This window comes from Phalacrocorax aristotelis, chromosome 2 (genome assembly GCF_949628215.1).
Source record: "Phalacrocorax aristotelis chromosome 2, bGulAri2.1, whole genome shotgun sequence".
Classification (NCBI taxonomy): domain Eukaryota; kingdom Metazoa; phylum Chordata; class Aves; order Suliformes; family Phalacrocoracidae; genus Phalacrocorax; species Phalacrocorax aristotelis.
The window spans coordinates 107,603,045-107,630,375 of NC_134277.1; the positions used below are offsets into that span (position 1 = coordinate 107,603,045).

The 27,331-nt window shown below is 39.8% G+C and overlaps 1 protein-coding gene across 1 annotated transcript; it reads left to right on the top strand.

The window, feature by feature from the left end:
• The first annotated feature begins 6,147 nt into the window (after window positions 1-6,147).
• DSEL (dermatan sulfate epimerase like) lies at window positions 6,148-13,424 on the top strand. The gene is made up of 2 exons (XM_075084605.1): window positions 6,148-6,759; window positions 7,499-13,424. Exon 2 carries the CDS (start codon window positions 8,474-8,476, stop codon window positions 12,122-12,124), a length of 3,651 nt encoding a protein of 1,216 aa, XP_074940706.1. The 5' UTR covers window positions 6,148-6,759; window positions 7,499-8,473; the 3' UTR covers window positions 12,125-13,424.
• Window positions 13,425-27,331: the final 13,907 nt, after the last annotated feature.

The window sequence follows — 27,331 nt, forward strand, 5'->3', positions numbered from 1 at the left end:
ATATTGTTTCCATATGCCAGGTGAATCAAACTGAGGGAAATTACCTACCAGAAACTAATCTTTATTTAGTCAGGTGAGATTTTTGCAAAATCAATCCATTTACATGGTTCATCACAGCTATATCATCCTTGAAAAAGGAGGAGAGGGGAATAGGCAACCAGATAAAAGAGTGGTAGAACACTCCTTTTCAAGGAGCCCTCATTAGTGTTGAAGTACTTGTAGAACTACACCTCTCCATTAAGGAGTACTTTTCAGTCATTTTATTAAATCTAATAGGGCTGTGGAAAGTAAGATAGCCCACTAAGCTGGATGAACTTCATCTTTATTGACAGCAAATCACTTAGGATATTTAGGTAGAATGGGTTAAATATTACATAAATTCAGAGTACTGTGCTGCCACCTGAGATATTCCATTTTAACCTGAGAATTTGCCTGTTTCCCTGTGATAATGAGTGAACTAATACATGTTACTCTGGCCCACACTCCTTTTAACGCAGTATTCTTTGTTCAGGTTAAGTACAGTGTTTGAATTCTTTGTCATGTAAGTCATCTGAATACCTGCCTTAAATATTGTTTGGTTTATAAAAAGCAAAACCAGGAGATACTATTAATCACTGCTGCCAACCTGAGCATACCCGTATGGGTTGTAATCTGCAGCTTTCCAGTTTTCTAAAGCTTCTAAAGCTGCTAAATATAAGCCTGTACATTAGTATAATGACTAGAATTACAAAAAATATGTTTAGTTAAGATTTACCGTTGTACTCTTTCACTGTGTTTAATTTAGTAACTCCTTAATCATATAATTTGGAGAAAATGGTGTCAGTCATACCAGTTTTTATTTTCAGTCTATGATTTAATTGCTACTTCTGTAGGTTCTGCTTGTCCAGCAAGAACATTTTTCATGCATATTCCTCATGGGCTGGACAATATATTTAAAAATCTCCTTAAGCTAATTCTAATATATCATTGCTAGTAAATAAGAATACTGTATTAGTAACTGCTGGTGGAAGGTCACCAGTGATAGGGTAGTGGGATTTAGGCCCAGATCCAAAGCTTATGAAGTCAATAGAAAAGCATTCACTTTATGGAAATCACAACAGCGAGCTTATATTAGGATTGCAAAGCTGCAGCTGATATACCTCTACGAAAATGAAAAGCCATGGGATTTGTTATAGCAAACCCAAAGGATAAGTAAGCCTCCATGCATTGGTTCTTCATGTGTGACCTTTATTTGCAGTCCAAGGGTAAAACACCATTTACAGCAATATTCTAAAAAGCTTATGTGACTCACAAGTTTCTGAGGTTAAATTCTTCTCTGGCCCAAACCATAGCACATACTTGATCACTCATATGTCCAGTGAATGTATCATATCCTGTTTCAAAATTTAATGCCTAGTGGGCTTAGTGTTTTTTGGGGGCAGGAAGGAGTTTAATTTCAAGAGTGTCTTAGAGTGCCAAAATACTAGGGCAAGCAGAAGATGACTTCATACACTTCCACTCTTTTGGTTTTATGTTATGATTAATTTGCCAACATATAGTATTCAGTATGGCAACATCTAGGGGCAGGTTGCAAAATAGCCGTAATACAATCAGCAAGCCTTGAATACTTAAATGCTTCCATAAATACAATATTTGTACAATTAATCTTCTTTCTACAATTGGTGATGAGTTTCCACGGTGAAAAATGTGCACCAGCATAGATCTGCACAGATGTTATTCCAATGAATTCGATATCCTAATAAATTGGTGCTGCGCTGTTCCGACTGACTGCTGATAATCTTCCTGAGGTCCCACCACTGTACACAACGTCATCTCTGATGTTTTTAAACCACTTCCATTAAAGAGTGTTTGATACAAATGCTGCCAAAGTAAGTACGAATAGTCCCATTTGCTTCATATGCAGTTTCTGAGATTGTCATGAATGGACTGAAAATTACCCCTCTATGCAGCTGGCATTTTTAAGGTGCAGTTTTGCACTCTACTTAAGCTGGCCTTGAACTGCACTGCCCTGTTGTGTCTGCACGAGCAGTTATGTAGCAACAAGCCTACCAACTGCTCTGACACAAAGGGGCTGGCAGGAGCACACAGCTGGGACAGAAAGAGTGCAGCACTGCGGCTTTTGGCAGTTGCTCCATCCTACGTCTCTCTGCTGACAGTGACACCAGGCACTTTTCAGCCTGTGAGCACACCAGTCTTGCAGTGTTGGAGAACTCCACTAAAAAGAAGAGCCTTTGTCACTTCTTTTCTGCTTTGCTTGTGCAGTGTGATAAACTTAATCATGTTAATTCTTAGTTTTAACAAAACCAGGATGTTCCCATTTGCTTGTTTGTGGTTTTTTGCTGTTGCTTTTAATTAGTTGCCATTCTTAAATACAAAAAAAAAAAGCCTTAAAAAATTTAAAATAAAAATAAAACAAAAAATTTTAAAATATAAAAACTTAAATTTAATTTAAAAAAACAACAATGGTATCACCATATTGCTCTTTTCCGTGTATTCTACAATACAGTTCCCCTGTATTCATTTGACCCCCAAAAGAGAGGAACTTAGATATCAATTATTTATATACTTTATGTTTTACCCCCTTTAGTTGTCAATTGTTCAACAGCAACATCAGATTTCTCCCTCCAAATCTATTTGACTAGCTAACAGTGTGGTTTTTGTTTGTGTTCCTGTCACGCGGGGTAACACAGAGGGGAAGTGGACTTGGATACTGCAAAAGTCAGTGTTACAGTCAGGAGTGGGAGACCTGATTTGAAGGAATGATCCCTGCTCTGAGAATGCAGCATATGCTTCTTTCCAGTACCTGATTATCGTAAAGTGTGTGTGTGAGCTATTCTTGGATGGCAGAGGGTCTAATTCCTTCCTTCTAATACAATTAATTTATGTGTGTATGTTTCTGTCTGTGATTATATTAATGAAAAGTAACACATTTTCACAGGATGCCCCTATTTTGAAACAAAAATATTTGTATGCTGAAACAGAAGAGAGTTTATGTCATTTAAGAGTTGAGAGATTTTGGTTAGCACCCCTTAAAGGAGAAAAGACCATTGCACCCATGTCTGTGAAAGGCGGGTGCTGCTGACCAACAGATTGTTGCATTAAAGAGGATCCTCATAACCACTGCATTGTCCTCCAATGCTTTTTTGTTTGTTGTAAAAGGAGCTGTGCATGAGGTGTATTTCAAGAACTCACAATTAATTAGATCTATGAGTGGATTTGGTTAAGAAAAGTGTATCTTTTAAGCCACAGTTAGGTTTAGTCATGAAATAAGCACTGAGCCCTGCCAATATGGAGAGATTTCTGAGTGGTCAAGACCTCTTGCCCAAACTTGTGGTGACCCTGAAATAAAACCTGTACTTTAAACTTCAGAGTTTATGTACTTTTGCTACTTGAGGAGTTAGGCAGATCTTGCAAGAGTCAACCATTACTGGACACCTAGTTACCTCAGACCAGATCCTACCTAAAGACCTGTCTCTTTTTGTATATGTGGATCACTGTCTCATATTTGACAGCAGCACCTCATTCATTGATGAACTTTTGAATTATTATCCTCTTTGACACTGGCAGATACTTTGTTGCAGTCCAGCTGATTATCCCACTCTTCACTTCCATCTGTTAGCACTTGGCCTGTACTCAAGCAGGATAACGCTGCTAGCATTTTCAAGATCATTCAGATGGTCGATTTTGGTATAAACGCAGAATGCTATCCCTGAAGCGGTACACCAGAGCATACCTCCAACAATGAACCATGATTTCTTACACTAAGAACTTGAAGTGACAGCGGGCTCACTTTCCCATGAGTCAAAACTCATTTCCTAGTAGATATTTTACAGCATCTTTTTCCTGCTGATAGCCCATCAGCCTTGCTTTTCAGCTATTCGTAAGTATGAAAAATAATTGAAAATGTAATGATATAATGCAATTTGTTGCCAGATGGCCAGTGTTTCTACAAATAAAAATGTAAATGGTAACTTTTAATAGTTACTTTCACAATTAACAGTGGTTCTGAAAGTGACCTTGATTTTTACTTACCACAATGCAATCAAGTAAGGCAGAATGCCAACACAATTCAGGATCATTTTATGCGGAAGAGTTGGTTACAACCCAGGGTCACTATTTCTAATTACCTTAATCCAACTCCTTTGACGTTTCCTTCACTTAATTGTTTCTCCTGGATACCAGTTAAATCCATGAGTCTTTTGGTTTTGTTTTTCGTTTGTAGTATAGTAACTATGGGTCTCTGCTGACTATTGAAAATTACTAATAGAAAAATAATTGAATACTAGTTCCGACCCTATTGTTATTTGGAGGTTTTTTTCTGAAGTACAATGACTTGAAAATGGCAGAAAGTAAGTAGGCTGTACCACCTGAAATCATACATGGTTAAAGATGCCTTCGCTGCCTTATAAATAAGACTTTGTCAGAATGGTATCATTTGTGAATATGTGGGGCCAGTCAATAATTAATTTTCATGCTTCTCCACAAGTATAACATTGCAATTGAACACTGTATATGTAAAGGTCTCACCACAGGTCCCAGAGGCTCTCTGGCTCTTGGTAGAGCTTTACTCTTGCTTTTAACCTAACAAAAGTCTTCCACGCGTTCTGCTCATTCAAAATTGCCTGACAATTTATGGGAGAAGTAATTCTCTGAGAATTCAGTATGCTCCAGAATGGGTCAGTCTTGGGAAAAACATTAAGGGTACAATGGGAATAGAGGGAAAAATATTTGGGATGTTTTAATTTGTTGTATATTCCACTCAGTTTTGACTGACTTAAAGAAGAATGTGTCCTCTTTTGTTGCTTTACATTTCCCTTTGCTCTCCTCCTGGAATAACTTCCGCGGTAGCATGAAAAGGCAGAATTTTAACAGATTCAAGGTCAGGTAACTATGTGCTTATCTTTGGTCGTTATGCAAATTTCTTCTGACAGGAAGATATGATCCAGGCAATAATCAGTATTTTTCCCTCTTAAGCCAAGTCCAGAGGGCACATCTGAAAGATTAGGATGGTTTCAGGCATAGTTCATCATTGATGGAAATGTGCATAATTTAATAATTTAATCCTTCTAAGGTGCTCTCCATAGCACAACGAAACAGAATCAGTATCCATGATGTATGGCCATTATATATTCATACATTCATTTCAAGATAGCTATACACTGAGTAGCTTAAGAAATACTTAAATACGCGACCGCGTTTTCTAAGATATTCGGGAGGGAAAAAGAAAAGTTAAGAATATAGGCTATGCCTGGGAAAAAGTGGTGACTTACACTCTCGGGCAAGTAAACCCACATCCTTTGAGGTACGGTTTATAAACATAGTAATTAGCAACACATATCAAAAATCTCACACCATTTATTTTCTGAGAGTGCACTTACTGCCGAAGAAGAGCTCGGTATCACATCAGACATGATATAAACTCAGGCTCGGAAAGTCATCACCGGCAATCCAAACTGTGATGCAAAACCGAGAATGGTGTTACACCCCTCGAATTTCGTGGGTGGGCCACAGGTACCAGGCCGGCCAGACCGCGTCTTCTGCGGGCTCTTCACCGCACCACTGACCACGAACGAGTTGAGGGGCTGAGAATTTTACACCCCATTACGGTTTATATTTTACTTCAGAAGCCTTCACTAAAGCTGAACGAGAACTATTTTAATACCTCGCATAAATTAAAGTACGTGCGCAGGGAGGTAGCTATGAGAACTGGGAAAGCTCCAACAAGCAGATGCTGCGCATCCCCGTGGTTTCTGAGCTATGGGCACTGTTGCGGATTTATTCCGCGCTTACAAACTTGCTGCCCAAGGAGAGACGGCTCCTGCCGCCCTGCCCAGCCCAGCCGAGCCCAGCCAAACCGAGCCCTGCCCGCCGGCCCCGGCTCCCGCTACCGCCGGGAGCGCCGGGAGGCGGCCCGCGGCGGGCCGGCAGCTGCCAGCCGGACACGGAGGCGACCCCCCGCGGCAGCTTTTCTTCCACGCATCTCTCTCACACCTGCCCGCTGCATCCCCGCACCATCCGTCACCTCGGTCTCGGGGCAGCCGCCGCGGGAGCCGCCCGCGCCCGCCTCCCCCCGCCGCTCCCGCGGGCGGCCCCCCCCGCTCCGCCCCGGCCCCCCCCACCCCGCTCCGCCCCGGCCCGGCCCCCGGGCGCAACCCCGCGCTCCGCTGAGCTCGGCTCGGCTCGGCTCGGCTCGGTTCCGCCGACAGCCCGCTGCCGAGGCGCAGGGGCGGCGGTGGCAGCCGCTGCCGGGAGCGGGGCTGGGCTCGGCGCTGGCAGCGGCGCCCAGCTCACGCAGTCGCAGGGAAGAGGAGCAGCCGGGAGCGCCGGCGGGGCCGGGAGTCCGCCCGCCGCCGGGGGACGGCGCGGAGGATCGGCACATCCCTGCTCCGCCCGGGGAGGCTCCGCCAGCCCCCCCGCCCCCCGCCTTCCCTCCCTCCCTCCCCGCCCCTCCGGAGCGACATCCCTGCGAGTTTGCTTCGCCGCCCGCGCCCGCCGCCGCACCTCCCTCGCCATCAACTCCAGGGAGCCGCCGGCGGAGAGCAGGGACCGAAGTTGCGGCCAGCCCGGGGTGGAAAGTACCGGCGAGGCGGAAAGGGCCGGCGCCGAGCCCAGCGCAGCCCGGCCCGGCCGAGCGGGGCCGGCGCCGCTCGCCGCCACCCGCAGCCCCCCGGCCGGGGGCTGGCCCCGCGCCCCGGGCCGCGCTGGCCGGGGCAGAGCGACGCGGACCCGCGGCCGCCCCGCTCCACCGGACCCGCTGCGGTGAGTCGGGGTTACACTCGGGGACGCCGGGCGTGAGGAGACGGAAGCTCCCGGCCACCGAGGGGGTGGGGGGGAGGGGGGAGATGTAGGGTGGTTGCGGGGAGCGTGCGGGGCGCGCCCGCCACCGCCGCCGAAACTTGTTCAAGTTGTGCGGCCCCGGGGGGCGGGGCGGCGCGGGGCGGGCGGAGGCGGCGGCGGCGGCGGCGGCGGCGGGGCGCCCCCTGCCGGCCGCGATCGGGGGCGCCGCGGCGGGCGCTGTCCGGGGCTGGCGGGACGCGGGGCGCCCCTCGGCCGGGACGGCGGCAGCCGCGGCGGGTCGGGCTGCCCGCTCTCCCGCTCCGCGCCTTCGCTTCGCCGGCAGAACCAGGCGTGTGGTTTGTGTATGCGTATAATTTTATTTTAATTTGAGCTCCGTTTAATTTTGGTGGCGCGTTTCAGGTCTATTTTCTTGCGTAGCTCCTGCTTAGCGTAATGGGAGAATATGCCCTGAGACCTCGTAGTCACGCACGCAGGAAGAGGTGAAATAAAGCGAGCTTAAGTAGCCAGTCAGAATTTCTGTTTTGCCGAAGTTAAATGTTATGGAACTTTGAAAATGCTCCTTTTTAAAAAATTTCTGTAAAAGGTAAGGTGTATTAACTTATCTTTCCTAGAAAGTTAGAAGTACTTTGTTATCTTAAGTACTTTAAATATGTTCTCACACCTGTACAGCTTCAGAGAATTTTTGTTTCTGTTTCCACAGAAAGAACCAACGTGCAAGGTGGAAGGAAACCCGAAACTGCTCTTCTAACAAAAAAGTGTTGGCTTTCTGCCCTTTCACATGTTTTCCTTTTGCTTCGTAATGGAAGGAGCAGGATTGGCTGAATCACAGAGGCAAAATTTGGGCATCATCGGCTGAAGATAAAGATGAAAGAAGACTTGAAAATATATCAATACTCTATGACTATTAATTCAGACGCACCTTTCACAGACAGAGGGGAATAGTGGTTAAAAGCACTGCAGTTTCATCAAAAGGAGCTAATGGAGGATCTATCTTGATTTTTTTAAAATTTTTTTTTCCCTTCCCACTCTCCCATGAGTCCCAAAAGAGAACGATGGAAAGAGTGCATATGGAAATTTGAGATAAGGGGAAGGCTGAAGACAATAACTTCAGTGTTGGAGTCTGTTTTCCAAGTGCTGTAAATTCCCTGTGTCATCAAAAATAACACATTGTTTTGAATAAATTCTATCATTTTGTGATCAGTGGAGTTTTCGTCAGCTCTAGAAGTGGAATTTGACCTGACCTGATTGAAAGCTTTTTAAAAAAGTAAATATATGACTCCAACTCCTTTTTTTCAAGTCAAGTTTTTCAAGTTATCAGAAGATAGTGTTTCAGGCTCCTACTGTGCATTATCAACCTGTGTTTTGTATGCATACCTTAGAGATTTTACTTTTTCCCAAATTTTAGTATTTATGCTGTAGTGTTGTGTTTGAGAAAAATGTGAAGAGACAAGGCACCTAGGATTTAAGTTTTTGAGAGCCTTGTTATTTCAATGTTGTATCTCAGATTACAAGTAATCTGAGTATCTGTTAGAACGCACAGTACACGCTAAGTCTTTTCTCCTAAAGTATGCCTTAAGATGTTAATTTTTATACTAACAGGATCGAAGTTTGTTTTCTGAACGTGGTGTTTTGTTAGGAAATGCCTGCCAGGGGAAGAGCAGCTGCCTAATGGATCATGGCTCTGATGTTCACGGGGCATACTTTATTTCTGGCATTAATGATGTTTGCTGTCTTCACTTTTGAAGAATCTGTAAGCAATTACTCTGATTGGGTGACTTTCATAGAAAATGTAGATCAATATGAAAAACAGCAACCTGAAGGTGTTAGTGCTGAGGAGAAGCTGAAAAAAACAGTTCTTCATCCAAGCTTGTATTTCGACGCTGGAGATGTCCAGGCACTGAGGCAGAAGGCTCATACAAGCCATTCTCATCTCTTCAGAGCCATCAGAAGTGCAGTGACAGTTATGCTATCCAACCCATTATACTACCTACCTCCACCCAAGCATGCTGATTTTGCTGCAAAGTGGAATGAGATTTACGGTAACAATCTGCCACCTCTAGCATTTTATTGTTTGCTGTGCCCTGAAGATAAAGCTGCGTTTGATTTTGCCCTGGAATATATGGATAGAATGGCTGGCTACAAAAACTGGTTGGTTGAGAATGCACCTGGAGATGAAGTGCCACTTGGTCACTCCCTAACAGGATTTGCCACTGCTTTTGACTTCTTGTATAATTCACTGGAAAACGGGAGAAGGCAAAAATACCTGGAGAAGATATGGTCTGTAAGCGAGGAAATGTATGAGTACTCAAAGGTTCGTGCCTGGGGAAAGCAGCTTCTCCATAATCACCAAGCAACCAATATGCTTGCTTTGCTTATTGGGGCTTTGGTTGCAGGGGTGGACAAAGGATCTCAGGCAAATATTTGGAAACACACTGTTGTTGATGCGATGGAGAAAACAATGCTTCTGCTTAATCATATTGTAGACGGGTCTCTGGATGAGGGAGTAGCTTACGGGAGTTACACAGCCAAGTCAGTAACCCAGTATGTTTTCCTGGCCCAGCGCCACTTTGGTATTAACAACTTGGAGAACCACTGGCTCAAAATGCACTTTTGGTTTTACTATGCCACCCTTTTACCAGGCTTTCAGAGGACTGTGGGCATAGCAGATTCTAATTACAACTGGTTTTATGGTCCTGAGAGCCAACTGGTTTTCTTGGATAAGTTTGTCATGAAGAATGGAGCAGGCAACTGGCTGGCACAGCAGATTAGAAAACACAGACCCAAGGATGGGCCAATGGTGCCATCGACTGCACAGAGGTGGAGCACACTGCACACTGAATTTATATGGTATGCTGCTGAAATCACTCCTCGGCCGCCTCCTGACTATGGGAGTGCAAAAATGCATGTGTTTCCTAACTGGGGAGTTGTTACTTATGGGGCTGGATTGCCAAACAGTCTGACAAACACCTTTGTGTCCTTTAAGTCTGGAAAACTCGGTGGACGTGCTGTCTACGACATTGTTCACTTTCAACCGTATGCCTGGATTGATGGGTGGAGAAGTTTCAATCCGGGACATGAACATCCTGATCAGAACTCCTTCACTTTTGCTCCCAATGGACAGGTGTTTGTATCTGAGGCTCTTTATGGACCTAAACTCAGCCACCTGAACAATGTCTTGGTCTTTGCTCCATCTCCTACGAGCCAGTGCAACCATCCTTGGGAGGGACAGCTTGGTGAGTGTGCCCAGTGGCTGAAGTGGATGGGCGATGAGGTTGGAGACTCAACTGGAGAAATTATAACAGCCTCCCAGGCAGGAGACATGATGTTTGTGAGTGGTGAGGCAGTATCTGCTTACACATCAGCAATGAAATTGAAAAGTGTGTATCGTGTTTTGCTGCTCTTAAATTCTCAGACATTGTTAGTAGTAGACCATATTGAGAAGGAGGAAGACTCTCCTGTTAATTCTGTCAGTGCCTTTTTTCATAATCTCGACATTGATTTTAAATACATACCCTATAAATTTAAGAACAAATACAATGGAGCTATGATGGATGTGTGGGATGCCCACTACAAAATGTTTTGGTTTGATCATCATGGGAGTAGTCCTGTTGCTAAGATACAGGAGGCAGAACAAGCTGCTGAATTCAAAAAGCGATGGACTCAGTTTGTAAATGTTACCTTTCCAATGAAAAACACGCTTACAAGGATTGTTTACCTTTTCTATGGCCCATATGTCAATGTTTCTAACTGCAGACTCACAGATAATGGAAAATCTGGATTTCAGATTTCTCTTAGTGTGAACAACACTGAAAATACCATCTCTGTTGTGACTGAATATCAGAATTTAAAGACAAGGTTTGATTACTTGGGATTTGGTGGTTTTGCCAAAGTAGTTCATGAGAACAAAGTGACAAAGTTTGGTCTAGGTACTGAATCAGTGGAAAAACAGGTAAAAAACAATAGGGTGGTTTTCCCATTTGGATTCAAAGTGAACATAATCGCAGGGTTAATTTTGGGTGTTAGTTTGGTCATACTGGCTTTTCAGTGGCGGTTTTACATATCCTTCAGTAAAATGTTGCGTTGGATCCTGATACTCGTTGTCACACTGTGGCTTGTTGAATTGGTGGATGTGTGGAGCATGTGTACTCAGCCCATCTGTGCAAAATGGAGCAGTGACATGACAAGACTAGAACATGATAAAGGCAATAAAGCCAAACAATTAGAAGGAAATTCTGTTGTTTTGCCAGATGTTATCATTACTTCACTTCCTGCTTCTGGTGCAGAAATTTTAAAACAGCTGTTTTTCAATAGCAGTGACTTCTTATACATCAGGATACCTACACCCTATCTCGAAATTCCTGTGACTGAATTTGAAATCGATTCCTTTGTAGACCCATGTGAATGGAAGGTTTCTGATGTCCAGAATGGTCATTTTCATCTTATCCAAGGTTGGCTCCAGTCTCTAGTTCAAGGCACAAAGTTACATTTACAAAACATTCCTTTATATGAAGCAAGCAGAAGTAAAATTACTCAGCATTCTGCTGTAAGCAAGGACAAAAAGAAAAGATCCAAAAAGGGAGAATCTTTGTCAGAGCAAAGAAGCAGGGCAAGAGGGAATCAAGATAAAGATGCTGAATATATAAGGGAACTGAGAAGACATCTCCTCTATTATCCTAATGCACGACCTGTGCTTAGTTTAAGTAGTGGGAGCTGGACATTAAAGCTTCCCTTCTTTCAGGAAATTCTAGGACCGTCAATGAGAGCATTATATGTAGTAAGGGACCCACGGGCATGGATCTATTCAATGTTGTACAAAAATAAGCCAAGCCTTTACTCCTTGAAAAATGTTCCACAACACTTGGCTGCAATGTTTAAGGGGGAGAACGGTAAAGGAAAATGTAGTTTAAATCAAGGCTATGCCTTTGAATATGAATCATTAAGAAAAGAACTTTCAAATTCTAATTCAAATGCTGTTTCTGTGTTGTCCTATTTATGGCTAACAAACACAGCAGCAGCACTGAGAATAAATGGGGACTTGCAGCCAACAAATTATCGGCTGGTCAGGTTTGAAGATATTGTGAGCTTTCCTCAGAAGACGGCTGAAACAATTTTTGCCTTTCTTGGTATTCCTCTTCCTCCTGCTAGCTTAAACCAAATATTATTTGCCACCTCCACCAGTCTTTTCTATCTTCCTTACGAAGGGGAAATTTCACCAAGTAGCATTCATGCCTGGAAACAAAACATGCCCGCTGAAGAGATTAGACAGATTGAAGATATCTGTAATTCTCTAATGGACCACTTAGGATACCCAAAGTTTATAGAATAAATGCTGCCGGTCAGCAGAAATTTGCACTAATGATCTCTGACTCCCAGTTTGTGGATAAATATTGGAGAAGTTGGTTTATTCTTGTAAAATGTGTACAGTCTGCTACTTTCAAAGAGATTATTTTAAGAAAAAAGTTGTTCTTGCAAGTGTGAGTTTTTTGTTTGGTTTGGTTTAAAAAAAAAAAAAAGATAAAAAAACCCTTGTAACTACTTTTACTGCCTTTCAAACAAAAACTGTGTGAACCTTTATAGAACTACCAGCTGGGTACTCTATAGCTCAGGGGATTAGTAACAGAATATGGAGCTTTTCACCTCCCGCTCACCAGTTTGGTTCCAGCCCAAGTGGTTAGTTCCCAAAAGTACTTACCATATGATGATTGTATGACGGCCTGTATGAAAATTAAACTGGTTAAATTGGCCCAGTTCCCAACGGTGATAATTAGCCCCTTTGGACAGGTTTACTGATGCATTCTGTCTGTGTCTCACCGGTCACTATAGTAGTGCAAAATAAACATAAGCTGAGGTTTAAGGCTGTTCAGTATCCATTCAGTGGGAGGAAACAGAACATTTTAGTGAATCTAGTTCCTTATTTACAGTCTCAGCAGACAGGCCCAGGACTGGAATGGACATGGATATCGAATCTCATCATAGGATATGGTTCCTTCAGCTCAGAGATGTGGCATTTATATTGGATTTTGTGCTTTGATGAAAAAAGAAGACTTAATTCTCTGTGCCTGACAATATGGTACCCTTTGTGAGCCCAAAGTAAACTACATGGAGAAAAAGAAATTGGGCAAAAATCTAAGAAACCAACAACATCTTCAAAACAAACAGAAAAATTTAGAGAAGATTTTGTCTAGTTTTGACCTGCCTCAATGTAACTTAATTTTGAAGGTTGTTCACATCTTGGCTCCTTGCACTGCTTTATCCTGTACCTCTTGTCTAAGAGGTTCTGCAAGGATTTTTTCCATTTCAATGAGACTCTTATATCCTTGTAACACATTTCTCTGCTGATTCTTGTGCATAATTTCACTGAAACCAATGCAAATATTTGGTGTCATTGTCGATGGCTTATTGTTGATGTCTACATAAAATGGCAATCTGAGATTTAGATCTTAAATAAATCTCCAGGTCTGTCTTGCTGAGGGATGTTTTGCTTTTCTGTATAATGAATTTCTGAAGGACTACCATTGCTAACCTCAGGTCTTCTTTCTGAGCGGGGAGAAATCTGAAAATCACCTGTCCCTCAGCCACCTCACATTTCAGTGATCCTTCCCTGCAGTAAACTATTTCCAAAGTTGTCTGATTTTTATCATGATTGGTGTTTCTTTAACATGGTGCTGTAATATGATACTGGTTTGGAAACAGATAGGCTTGATAGGATAGATGTGTTTTTCTCACAGCTTATTTTTTTCTTGAGTCACACTTTTTGTTGGCGCATGCCCATTAAGAAGAAATTTCCCATTTCCCAGTTTAACTTTCTCAGCATTCTTTGGAAATGCATGCATATTGTAAATGTCTGCAGATGTGTAAATCAGATCACAAAGAGACATCTGTTTCCTTTACCATCTGTTTTTTATGACAGATGGAATTGTCTTGAAATATACTTCAGTTGGCTTGTGGGAGCTGGGATCAGTTTTGGCTTATTATATTGAAATATGTGTGTAATTACTGTTTATTTGGGTGCATTAGTATTAGACAATGTCAAAAGTGCAGTGAGTTTCTTCATACAGATTATAGATACCCTTGCTGATTCTTAATATAAAGGAGTTCCTGCCTTTCCTTCCAATCTTACTATTATGTCCCTGTCTTACCCCACTGTTTTGTCCATCCTATATGTACATTTCATGTCCTTTGGAGCACATTGTGATATCTCATTATGACCTAGAAAAAAGTAGCTCCTTCTCGGCCAGTCATTAGTATGTCAAAATAAGCCTCTAGCACAATAAAGCTATTGATATTTTGCAGTCTCACTAGCCATAACCTAGCTGTCATTTACTAGCAGCAGTTGTTTTCTCCCCCTTCAGTCATAGGTCTCACCCCTGGCTAGGTGGAATGTCATATTGAAGGAAATATGAAACAAATTAATATACACTGGCATGTTAGGGAAACTTTGGTTTCCAAACATCATTCTCTCAAATTGGCTTCTCTCTGAAGCCATTTTTGATTGTATGTTAAAAAAGATATGTATTGATGTTTGTACAGTCTGTACTTGACAGAATAAGTTTCAGCATTTGACTTCTATTTCCAGGATTTACACTCTAGAATCAGAACAAATAAAAAGGCTTTTCTCTGTCAGATGTTTTAGGGCAGCTGAAGGTAAGAATTAAGACTGACTGTGTATTTGTGGAAGTAGAAAGGGACCTTTAAATCCCTTCCTCAAAGTGCTATATGGAATGCCACAATAGCCTATAAACTGACTTTTTGTTTTTGAGGAGTTAAGATGGACAGAATTGTCTGTCAGGAGCATCATCTGTGCTGCTTTTGGAATATGAGTTATCCTATACACTTACATTCATAACAGTGTTGTGGCTGTCATTAATTATACGCAAAATTTAGGAGCCATTTCTTTTCTGTACTGTCCTTTCCAGGTTCCAAGAATGCATAATCTATTATTCAGAATTTGTTACACTGTCTGTTCCTTAGACAGGTGTAGAAAGGTAGAGGAGAACTCTGTCCTTTATTTTTAGATTTTTGTTGTGAGGGCAAATGCATTAAAATAATGATGCTAAAAATATGTAAAAGGAAAAGCAGTGTCTTTGACAGTAACAGGGTAGGAATGCCTAAGGTATGGCAAGTCTCCAATTTTCAATCAAATAATTGTTTTGATGAGTTTTAGATGGTAAGTTTCATGACCACTTCCCCAAAGTTAGTACCAGACAGGAGGTGTCCCAGCTGTGGAGCTGAATGACTTCGTGTTGAGATTGTGGCCTTCTGGATAGCAACCCAAAACACAGCAGAAATCTGAATAAACATGCATATGGCTGACGAGAGTGCACACTAAAAGATGCAGGTCTGGGACTTTGTAGAATAAATTTCAGTGGCACCATCCATAAAATGACAGTTGTGCTATGGAGAAGCAGGAATATTGTGGGGGCCTGGTGATAAAAAAAAAATAATAAATAAACTTGCCTTTGTCTATTAAAGGATAAATTCTGATTTTAAGTCTGGGCTGATCTTAAGTCCAATGGGTCATTAAATAGATCCTTTTTTTTCTTATGCAAGTGTTCCCATTGAGAGTAGTGTGGCTCCATGTCTGAAGAATACGAGTCCAATTTTATAATATGAAATGATTTTGTGCGTATGCAGAGATATCCTTGAAATTCTTTTCTGTCGCTAGCATCCAGAGGAAAAATAGTCACTACATAGACACAGACATTAACCTCCCCTTTCTCCATATACAAATATTTAAGACTGTCAGTAAAATTTTAGAATTGTTAGACATTTTTGAAAAGCATGTCTGTTTAGGTACATTGTATTGAAGAGTGTTCTGGCACTTTCAGTTGCACTTTCATAAAGATGCTTATGAAAACTAGTCTCGATACCTCATCTTAACTTTGTTTCCTTTTTCTCCCTGTGTTAAATGTTGGTAATTATTTGTACTATATTGTGGTTTGAACTATCCAATTATGAGACAGCTAAGATTTTGAAGTATTTTAAACAGGCAGGCTTTATTTAAATGATTACATCTCTGAATCATATTTGGAAGTCTAAGAAGGATAAACACCGAGGAAAACATTTCAGTTGTTTACTTACTTAGTAACTAAGTGACGTTGGCCCAGGGGAGATGCACATGGGTCTTGGCATTCAGAGTTCTATCAAATCACATGAATCTATAGTGTCTGAGCATATCTAAATGCCTCTATTGCTCCTAGTAGGCTTTTTCCAAGAGCAACGTCAGTGGAGATGAGCCTTGGTATCATGGTCAGATTGGTTCCTTTCACCCTCTTAGCATGTAGCTGGCATGCAGTCCTCATCGGATTTATGTTTGAAGAGTTAACTTACCAGGTGCAGCGTTGAATTTCTATACAAGATCCTCACTTATGTGTAAAAAATATGGCACATTTCATTTGACAATGATAGGGTTAGAATGCAAATAAAACAAAAAACTGCACTTCAGGTTTTATAAAGTTATTGGTAACTGATTTGTAGCGCTGCAGTTGTGGATTAGATTTTTATTTTTTTTTAACCCGTAAAAACAGTTTCACTTGCTGCTGAAACTTAATGATGTGACTGCTAGGTGACTCCTGGCTCTGACTGACAGTCAATTATTTCCATTATTAGTCTTGGAGACACTATTTATTTGATGAATATGAACATACTGGAATATAATACTGCATTTGCTGAAAATATTTGAAGTGCACAGTTCAAGATTAAGGATAAAAATATGTTACCTCAATATTTCTCTAAGTTACAAAAATTAGCCCCTTTGCGAGTGGCCCATATGTTGGACTCTGGTATTTATTTAGGTAACTTAGAAGTAATTTATCAATATTATTTATTTTTAATTACATATAAAATTATTTTCTTCAAGAAGATAAGTACTGGATCTTAACATTTCTACGATTAGCGCATTATAAGCTTTCCTTCCTTTCTCTGGACTTCCTTTTAGCTTTGATTCAGGCTAAAACCTTTGTTTCAATCTCATGAATGGGCTGTTTTCTGAGTGAGGAGTCTGTCTGGAGACTCTTACAGTCTCAAATTCCATTTCATTGCATTTTAGTGTAGAATATAATGGACTACGAGTCATGGATCAAATTGCTAAATTGTGAGCTGTTCAGAATTGGGCCGTAAGTGGAATGACGCCTTGCTGACCTCAGTGAATGTTGTGCTGTTGACTTCAACAGGGCCAAAACACTACCATCTACTGTTATCAAACTGTTATTATCTACTTAGCCTGAATGTTTCAAAACAGCAGAAATTACAGGAAGTAAATACCTCAAATGGTATGAAAGATTCCTGTTCTTGTTATATGATGAAAAAAGGAAGTGCATTTTAATAATGTAAAAAATATAAATTGCTCTGTAACCCTAATCAAATCTTCCTCTAGGCTGTCTGATAAATTTTTAAGCTTATAGAAGGTATAGAAACAAACAGATATTCAAAATAATATACAAATCACAGTTTCAAATGTCAGGACTTGATTTTCTTCAGTGAGGAGAAATTCACTGATATGTGATTGACAATATTCTCATAAAGGATTTGAATGCATAATCTTGTGCTGTCTCAGAAAGTACTTAGTAGTGGGAAAGTGCTGTTTCACATTACCAAAATCATACTGTTTTAAATTAAAATATAAAACTTTTGAGCTGACAGTATGCTGAGAGTTATATGTTATGTAGAAGAACAAAGACAGTCTAATTTTGTTCACACCTGTCTAACACAATAATTTCTGAAAGGTTCTTCATTTATGCTGGTATAAACTCAACATTTAGTTTCCTGTCTTTACTGAGAAAGATATTGTGGTGTTTAAGAACATGGCCTGAATTAATCTATCTCACATTAGGTAATTTAACTTTTACACCTATATAAGGAGCATTGTCACTCTAGAATCGATGGAAAGTGAGTGTCGCCTTCAAAGGTAAATCAGATATTGCTTACATCTTTGAAAATCCTCAAAAGTCAAGGGTGGCTCAACTCATACTTTAGATGCCCACCTAAAGGCCTCAAAGGAAGTTGGGTGAATTTGGTTTTAAACGTGTATGGTCTTACACCTAAGTAGATTTCTGTATCTGAGCAGTTCTAGTGGATAAAGTGTCCAAACAAAATTTTATGAAACATCCTGAATAAAATAAAACTATTGTTGGTAAAATAATACTTTTGTGTTACCCTTTTTTCTTTTTTTCCCCATATTATTTCACTACTTAGAATATCACAAAACCTTGTGATGTGGTTGTGTATGTATTTAAATTTTTTAAATATTGCTATTTTTGTTTGGTTTTAATATGGGAGCCACACTTATCTTTCAGAAAGTGTTGATGACAAGACCTGATTCAGATGCACAGTAAGGGTGTTTAGTGTTAAGTAAAAGACCACAAAATAGCTGTATTCCTAGGACAAAAAGGGTTATTTCCCTCTCAGTTCTCAGGAACTGGACAACTGGTGCAATCCATAATTTTGAAGTCTTTCAGTCTATGAACACTCTCGCTAGATGCAAACTGTATGTTTAGAATACTGCCTCTTCTAATTCCTGAGCTATACCCAGGAATGTTTTCAAAGACTGATATTTGACCCAGAGACCATTCTAACAATTTAAGTGTAGGTAAGCAAGCTCCAGCAGCCATGAATCTTCTCTTCTATGTTTAATTTAAAAACCAAAAGCACATAATCAAGTTAACTGGAATAACTACAGCCCTCTGGATCGCACTTACTGAATGTGCGCTGGTGCAGGCAGTATCTGTCAGATCCAGAGGCACATAAGGATTCAGCATCCTTATTGCTGCAAAGGTCTATAACCCACTGCAGGGGCATCTGAGCTGCAACTAATTTCCTGCAGCAGAGTTTTGCAGGATTAACTAATTTTTTTTTGTCTGTTTAATTTAGCAGAAAGTGCTTGACATATATCTTAAACATAGGAGCAAGAATAAGACTTGATTCAGAATAAGAGTTCACTCTTCTGTGAACTTCAGCATGTTGTAAAGCAAAGGTTTGTATGTTTTTGTCTTGACGAGGTTATATTTAGCTGTGAAATGGGTTTAATGTTTTGGGGTGGGGATTTTTTGGTTTTTAAAATTTATTTATTTATTTGTTTTTTCTGGAGGGTGTTAGCCCTGTGCCTTCTCTGTTAGTGGCTGATGAGTTATTTTGCAGTTGGTGGGCAGTATGTGCTTATCCTTTGTAGCTCATCCTAGGTCTTGTCACTCTACTCTCACAAGTAATATTTTTTTGTTAACCTTCTGAATCCTGAACCCAGCTTTGGCTTTTGGGAGAGTTACATGGAAAGTGCCTATTATAGTAGGAGCAACAAGGTGTGATGTAAACGAATGCTGCTGTCTATTGCTAATTATTTGACAATATTTGTCTCCAGCTATTTTCTGAAAGGTTGTTTAAAGTGAATAAATCCAAAGTACAAAGCTCAGAGGAAACTAATACCAAAATCATGATAAAATGCAGGCTGTCAGAGATAATAAATGAAAACTTGTTTTTGTGAAAGCCATTAATATTTTCACTCTTAATTGCCTTTCTAAGAGAGGAGTTGCTTACATTTTCTTTGGGGATTTTTAGACCTTTTTGTGTTTCCATCCTACAGTGGGCCTGAATCATAGTTCAAAATCTTAATTTTTTTACATTTTCTTAAACCTTGTGTTTCAGGATGTTCCAGTCTATTCTTGTAATAAACTACGTCCTATAGATGCACTTGGTTTCAAGAAACACAATCTCAAACCTGGTGTGGACTACAATAGGTACACAGAAATGAAATGAAAAACAGAAGAAACAAAATGTTATGCTGCTGAAGAGAATAGACTTGGAAGCATATGTTGGAATATTTAGGTCTTAATGAGCTGCTGTAATCAGATCTTTGAAAGTATGGGTGTAGCTCTCATCCATTCCTCAGCCTAATTACTAACCTTCATGGCCCTCTTTAATTGCAGGCTAGACTAAGATGAATTTCCTTCCATTTGCTGAAAGAAAAGAGCAAGCCTACACGAAGATATCCTGGCTTTGTTGATATACTAAGATTTTTTAAAGATGCTGTCACTTGAATGTATGTCTGTACCTCTAGGTTGCTCCAGGGTGCATTTGCAAGTCTTACATAATGAATGATCCTGTTGACTTCAGTGTATAGGAATCTACCTATTTGTAGTCTGTCTTTCTCTGATAATAGCCACACCTTAATACCTTTAACACATGAAGTGAATAGAATAATTAGTAAAGTGCCAGGATAGACAATAAAGAAAAATCTCTGATATTCATTGCTCACAGATTGTTGAAAGTGTTTGCCAGCAGTCTGTTTCATCTGCATTTAGTTCAGTTGACTGCGCATAGCAACAGACTCATAACATCCTTAGCAGAAGCTCCCTTGAGAAGTTTATAACTTAAAGGTACAGTTTTTAACAGCTAATGTATATACCTTTGCTTTAGTGCCTCTTAAATTAATATAAGTGCAATTTTGTTCTTTATTTAAATGCACAAAATAAACCAAAGGAAAAAAAAGAGTTATTCCATTCCCCTTTAAATGGAAATATAAATAAATAAATAATTTATAAAATAAAGACATTCAGATGCTATTAAAGTTTCAGAAAAAAACCCTGTAGGGTAAATTTAGCAGAACTGCCATTAACTGTGTTATTAAATTATTACTATTCATGCTCTATAATGTATCCTGCAAAACAAGTACAAATATGACCAATTTGCTTTTGTTGGACTTGTGAAAGAGAATCAGCTAGATACACAACCAACTTTTAACTGAAAGCAGATGTAATAACCTCATGAAAAAGTAGTCTTACCCATATCTAGATACCTTGCAGTTACTCTTGTACTTACTGTTTTTTATTTCATGCTATTAGTGAAGATTTAGTAACTCAGTTTTGGTTTTGTTTTTTGTTACTTTTACAGGTGTATTATTGGTAGTAAGTGTGAGAGCACTGGCAGAAATGATCCATAACTCTAAAGACCTCATGGTCTAAAGGGTAAATTACTATTAGCATCTCTATGTTAGAGATTAAAGTTCCAGTAACTTACATAAGGCTTATAGATAATTCTATGGGTGTAATGGAAGTTGAATTTAAAGAGCTCAAATTTCAGTCTGCTTCCGAGTCATGTGCACCTTAAACATGGTCATTTGCAGTATAGTATCATAGAATCGTTTAGGTTGGAAAAGACCCTTAAGATGATAGACACCAACTATTAATTGGCAAATACACTGAATTTAGAACTTAAAACAGACTCTGATATATGAAGCTTACTGGGAAATGCTTAGTTTGTGGCTTATGTTTTCCTTGAAAATGAAGCACTTCCTCATTGCTAGTGAGGCTTTTTAGCTGAAAGTGTTGAGGCTGACTATCCTTTGTTCCTGTTCTTCTTTTTGTATTCTTTTTTTTTAATCTTTTAGTGTTCTTTTTTTTTAATCTTTTAGTCTTTTTATCTTTTTTGTATTGTATGCTGTGTAGTTTCCATATAAGACTTTTATTTATCTATTCTAGAAAGATACATTTTTTTAATGAAGAGTGAATTTGAAGAACTGTTTCATTACATTTCCCTTCTGTTGCTTTAAAAATAGAAATCATAGTTTCAGGCATTTTGTGAAAGAATCTATCAGAATTTCTTAAAGTCACAAATTAGAGAAAGTAATCAGAATATGACCGTGGTTGTAAACTACAACAAACACTTTTAAAATGTCTTCTTACACACACACAAAAAAAAGAAGCGTAAGAATTTAATCTTATTTTCTTTACAACAACCTTATTGATATAATTGTATCATTTATGTTGAAATTAGACCAATTTTTATTTAAAATAGAAAACCATTACCTTCATCAAAATAAATACATCTAGTTTACAATTATAATTGTTATTATTATTAATAGCTCCTAGCTGGAGTTCTGTGGTAGACCAAATCTTCTGCAATATCTCTTGCACCCTTTGTGATTTCAACTGTGGCAAGAGTGGCCAACAACTTAAAAAGTTTCTTGCTCTAAGGCAAAATCTGTTCATAGTACTTAAAACACTGCCAAACACATCAAGAAAACTTAACAATATTTTACAATATTTTATTCTTGCAGATCTTATTTATGAGTGAAGGTTGAATATCCTGCTTTCATTTTGACAGAAAAATGCACTCATCTGAGTTCACTTGTAAATTAGCTACCTGTGCCCCTCGAAGATTTGCAGACAGGCAGATTTCTAATAGGGCTACACCTTCTTTCTTTCAGTAAAGTTTAATTCGATTAATTGGCCAGAGAGTATTGGATTTAAATAAACAGGTTTTAAACTATTTTAAATGTCTTTAGCATATGGGCTGTACAGGTTACATCTCTTTTGACTTTGAGATACAAGTGTACTTCTCTGAAAAGAAATCCTCAGTGATACCTCAAATCTATCTCATTGTAATCTTGTTAAATAGAAACAGTTCCTGGGTGATGGAAATTCTAGAGATCCTGAAGAAAGTGCTAATGTATTTTACATTAGCGCATCATATTAAACATTACTTCTGGACTCAAGAGTGCTCCTTATGTTTTGTGTTCAGTACCAACAGAAAATATATGGTAGTTTAACAACAATGGACCGTTCAATTCTTACGGAAAAATGATTGTAAAAGTGGTCTAACATATTTACCCAGGAGATTTGTATGTCAAAGATAGATGCTTTTCATATCAAAATGAGATCTCTAACTCTCAAACCATGAATATCAAGACGCAACATGACTTCTCATCCTGCTCTTATGTGATCATCTTGTTAGGATGAAATGATAGGATGTTCTTTGACGTCCTGACACCAACACAATAGCTGTCTCAAGAAGACAAAATAATAGTTTTAATCAATATATAGCAGGCTTTCCTACTAATTACTTTTCTTGCCTGAATGTATATAGAATCACATTTTGCTGGGGTATGTATTTCTAACTGAGGTCAGTATCTGCTGGCACTAGGAAAATATGATGATATGCTAGCTCATATTATGCTTTGACAGAAGAGGTAGTCAACACAGGGTAGACTATATTCCAGAGTTTTTCTTTGGTTGCATTTTTAGTATTGCCAGAAATGCACTGCAAATAGATGAATTTTATTGTGCTCATAGGGCATACTGCAAGCTGTGGAAAGAGTGATCTCTTTCTTCATCAGAAGGCTTAGCAGAGATTTTTTCTGCTATGTCTTTTCCTGCTGCCAGCACCACAGAGCAAAAGGGACATAGCTGGAGGAGAAGATATATGCCAGAATGTCCATGCAATTAGATGAGCCTCAGGAGTGTCACCTTTGCTGTACAGCCACAAATACAAACTAGAGCAAGCCTATGGCTTCTCCCTAGAGCATGGATAAAATCTTGGAAACCTCTTACTTGTGAGCACCCTACAGACTCAGAAATGAGAAGGCATTTAAAAAATAACCCTTAAAATTAGTTTTAATCTCATGAATATGGGGTAATCACACAACTTCCACGACCTTGACTGGTGCTCTTAAAAGACTGAAAATGCCCAGGTGTGGGATATAGTCATGCAACAGAAAAGATAATTTTCTGGAATATAAGAAACACAATGTTTCAGTTCATCAGGGCATAAGTACATATGCGTGGTTTTAGCTGGGATAGAGTTCGTTTTCTTCACTGTAGCTGGTACAGTGCTGTGTTTTGGACTTGGTATGAGAATAATATTGATAACACACTGACATTTTGGTTGTTGCCGGGTAGTGCTTGTACTAGTCAAGGACTTTTCCAGCCTCCCGTGCTCTGCCAGGTGCACAAGAAGCCGGGAGGGGAGGGGGCACAGCCAAGAGAGCTGATCCAAACTGACCAAAGGGATATTCCATATCATATGATGTCATGCCTAGTATATTAACTGAGGGGAGTTGGCCGGGGGAAGCAACAAATGCGGCTCGGGGACCGGCAGTGGCGGTTGGCGGGTGGTGAGTGTTTGCATCACTTGTTGTTTGGTTTTTTCCCCCCTCCCAAGGTTTCACCTCTCTATCTTATTATTTTCCTTTTCATTATAATATTATTATTACTACTACTACTACTACTACTACTACTATTACTGTTTTATTTTAATTATTAAACTGATCTTATCTCAACCTATGAGTTTTCTTACTTTGGCTGTTCCGATTCTCTCCCCCATCCCACGGGGTGGGGGGAGTGAGCGTGCAGCTGTGTGGTGCTTAGTTGCCGACTGGGGCTAAACCACGACAACATGACACAGCACAACTCATAAGTTGACAAATGAGTTGACACAACGGACTTCCGCACAGCTTCTAGTGCTGGTTTAGACTGACAGCTGTAGCTGCAGTCAGAAAAAAGGCTAGGCACTGATTAAGATACTGATCAAAACAAATACTGTTGTATGGCCTCGTTCAGGTCTCTTAAGGAAAGTATAGGGTATAGGCTCCACTCCCTTAATTTCCCATGCTGATGAAAGGTGCCTTTGTACGTCCTTTACATGTTGGTTCTGAACTAGTGAAATATGCCAATGTACGTACAAGGTATGGCGTCTCCAAGGCCAAGTTCAGGACTCATACTGACAGTGGGAAGTACCTATGTGAATGAAAAAGCAGGGGCAGCCTGAGATGAAAAACAGGTATGAAGAGGGATGAAATATGAATAATTTGTAGAGGACTGGAGATTCCAACCATCTGCAAGGAGGCAAAAGTGTGGCACGTTAACAGGCACCTGCTGTAATGCTTGTAATGATACCACTTCTCTAAGGTAACTGCTGTGCAATGTGGCTATCACTTCAGGTTTCTGGGGAGGAGAATAATATGATTGGTTCTGTAAAGAAGCCTTATTTAATTTTATAATTAAGCACTTATTATAAAAATTAAAATGACTAGCATCATATGTTGTTTATTTAATGACAGATTCAGAATGTAATATCTTGAAAGTTAGTTTTGGCTTTAATTTTTTCTTTTTTTAATCACATATTTCCATTAGGAATAGGTGAATAAAACATGCACCTCCATGAACTACTAAAAATAATATATAAGGGTGAGGGAGACGAAAGCTTTGCTAATTCCAAGCAATTCAAATGAAATACTTTATAACTGGGGAGTCGTTTGCAAAATCTCTACATCTCCTGCCTCAGTATTAGGGAATTAGATTGTAGCAAAGTAATTTTATATAACAAACTCCTACTATGTCTCATAACTTGTATTCTTTGTTTTCAATTTTGTCACCTAGCTTCTATGAGTTGGGCTTTTATTTTCTGTGAATAAACACTGAGCAGCTATATATATGTGTGATCAAAAAACAGAAGCACCTTCTCATTTTAGAAGGGGCTCCAAAAGCAAGCAGCATCTGACACTCTACCACTGTGCATCAGCATAGTATATTATGACGATAATGAAGCTGAGCAGGGCTACAGCAGCTGAGGGTAGGTAGCCCTCTATCTGCAGAAAGTGTCAGTGTGGGACAGAGACTTCATCCTGATGACAGGACAGCATAACGTCTGGGAAATGAGCCAGAAGACAGCTGCTGTAAAACTCAGTCTGTGCAATTCATTATGTCCCCCCACCAGATCCCTCTCCTTCTTTCCTTCTGTAATTGAAAAAGGGCCACTGTCCACAGCCCTATTACTGGGAAAAGTGATCTCTTTAAAGATGTAACCTCTTTTGTTTTCTGTGTTTCAGTTTCTGTTCATTTAAATAAATAAATAGAAGCTCTCATTACTGTTGCGTAATCAGCCTGTGATCAGAAACACAAAGGGAAAAATTCTGACTGGCACTAGAACTACATACTACTTTTTTCTCTTATAAGGCAGTATGGCAGTGTCTGTTCTGATAATAAATAGAGAACGATATTGGCTCTTTATCTAAAAGCTGTGCAAGAGCTACCTGGGTACCTATTTCTGTGCTTTGGGTACTTTAATAGTGAAAAATCTATTGATAACAAAATAGATTGCAGAGGTTTAAAAGATTGAAAGATAGGCCAAGTGGTTGCTAAGCTTTAGATTTACAGCTCTTGTTGAAGACCTGACTGAAATCATAATGATAAAGGATTTCTGCTTAGTGTGCCTGCTATGGTTTTGTGAGAAATCAGGTATCTTAGTCTACGTCCATACCTATGTGCTGAAACACCTGGTAGCGTACTCCTGGGGCTGGTTTCTGCTCAAGGCAGTTTTGCATGAACTCTGAATCTACAGGTCCAGGTTTATCTCCCAGCTACATTCTGCACCCAAATCCTGGAACTTGGTACATGTCTCAGATCTGATAATGTAGTCATATCCTGAAGAGATAGGCCAACAGTGAAGGTATTTTGTTTTACAGAGCACAATAACAAAGGATGATACCTGTAGTGCATTCAAATGGTAAAACCATTAAACCCCAGCAGTTTAAAAATTAAAACTAATATCCCTGAATTTGAAACCCATGCAAGTGAAATTGAAGTAAAGGTTTAAATTGGACATCACTGAAGTTGATTGTCACTCCATATATTAGAAAGTAAAGGCAAGGTAGTTTGACAAGTAGTAGCAGCTTGTTGGTTTTACTAATTGGTTCATTTTCTTCTTTCTTTTAAAGTGCATGGCAGTTCTTGGCTGTCTTTTCTGCTGCATGAATGCACAATGCTGCTTGTGTTTCAGTACAGGCCAGCTGAACAGAATGTCTAGTTATATAAGATCAGCAGTGAGATTAGACCTTATTTAGAAAATATCATATAAAGGCCAGCCAAGTAAATCAAACAGACAAAAATAACGTGAATAAAAAATCCTGACTGAATTTGCAATCAGCTTTCAAGCCAGGTAAAAGAAGGGAGTAATTAGCCTAAACTTCAGGCAGAACTGCAAGGCATATACTTGCATAAAACAGCATGCCTCTTGCCTACATGGGAAAGATTTACTCCTTAGCAAGGGCCGAGATGTTCTCCAAGGGGCACCCTTTCTGTATTCTCTTGAATCTGTAGCCTTGTCAGCTGTAATGCTTCATTGGTTTCCTGTCACAGGCTTTTTTTATGATAGGGTCACCTGATAAAGAGGATTCTGAGTTGCATCATCCAAGATAAAGTTCCTAAGTGAAATTTCCTTATTCTTAGCAAGTTTTCTATGGCGGGTGTTACAGAAATTACAATGCAGCAGAATTACAGGTGTTCTGCTGTTCTGCCCAATTTGATATTGGCTTTTTAGAACTCAGTCCCCAGAGACTCAATGAATAAGTGATTTTTAAAGGCAGTAGAGTTTCACTCTGGCTCTTAGAGCTGATATATGCCTGTTTTAATGTGTACAAGGCAGCTTATAGCTCTCTTGCCTCCAGCCTTCTGAAGCTAAAGCTGGGCCACCAGCAAGAGGGGTGGGTATGAGAAAAGCACGCTTGAGATCCCTACAGTTATAAATTCTCTCCCATTTGATAAACAGAGCAGAGATTACAGATCTGAGGTAAGTGGATTTTAGCCCTTTTTTCCTCAAGCACATACCCTAACACAGACTAATTAGGGCTGGATGTTTTGGAACCCCACAGCTACCACATTTCCAGCGGTATTTCTCCTCCAAATTAATAGCTTGGAGATGGGAAAAAAGAAGAAAAAGAGAAGTTAGGGAGAAATGCCCAATTTTCTATCAGTGATTTCACCTTCAG

Coding starts and splice junctions, on each gene's coding strand:
- DSEL (XM_075084605.1), top strand. CDS start 8,474: ATGGCTCTGATGTTCACGGGGCATACTTTATTTCTGGCATTAATGATG.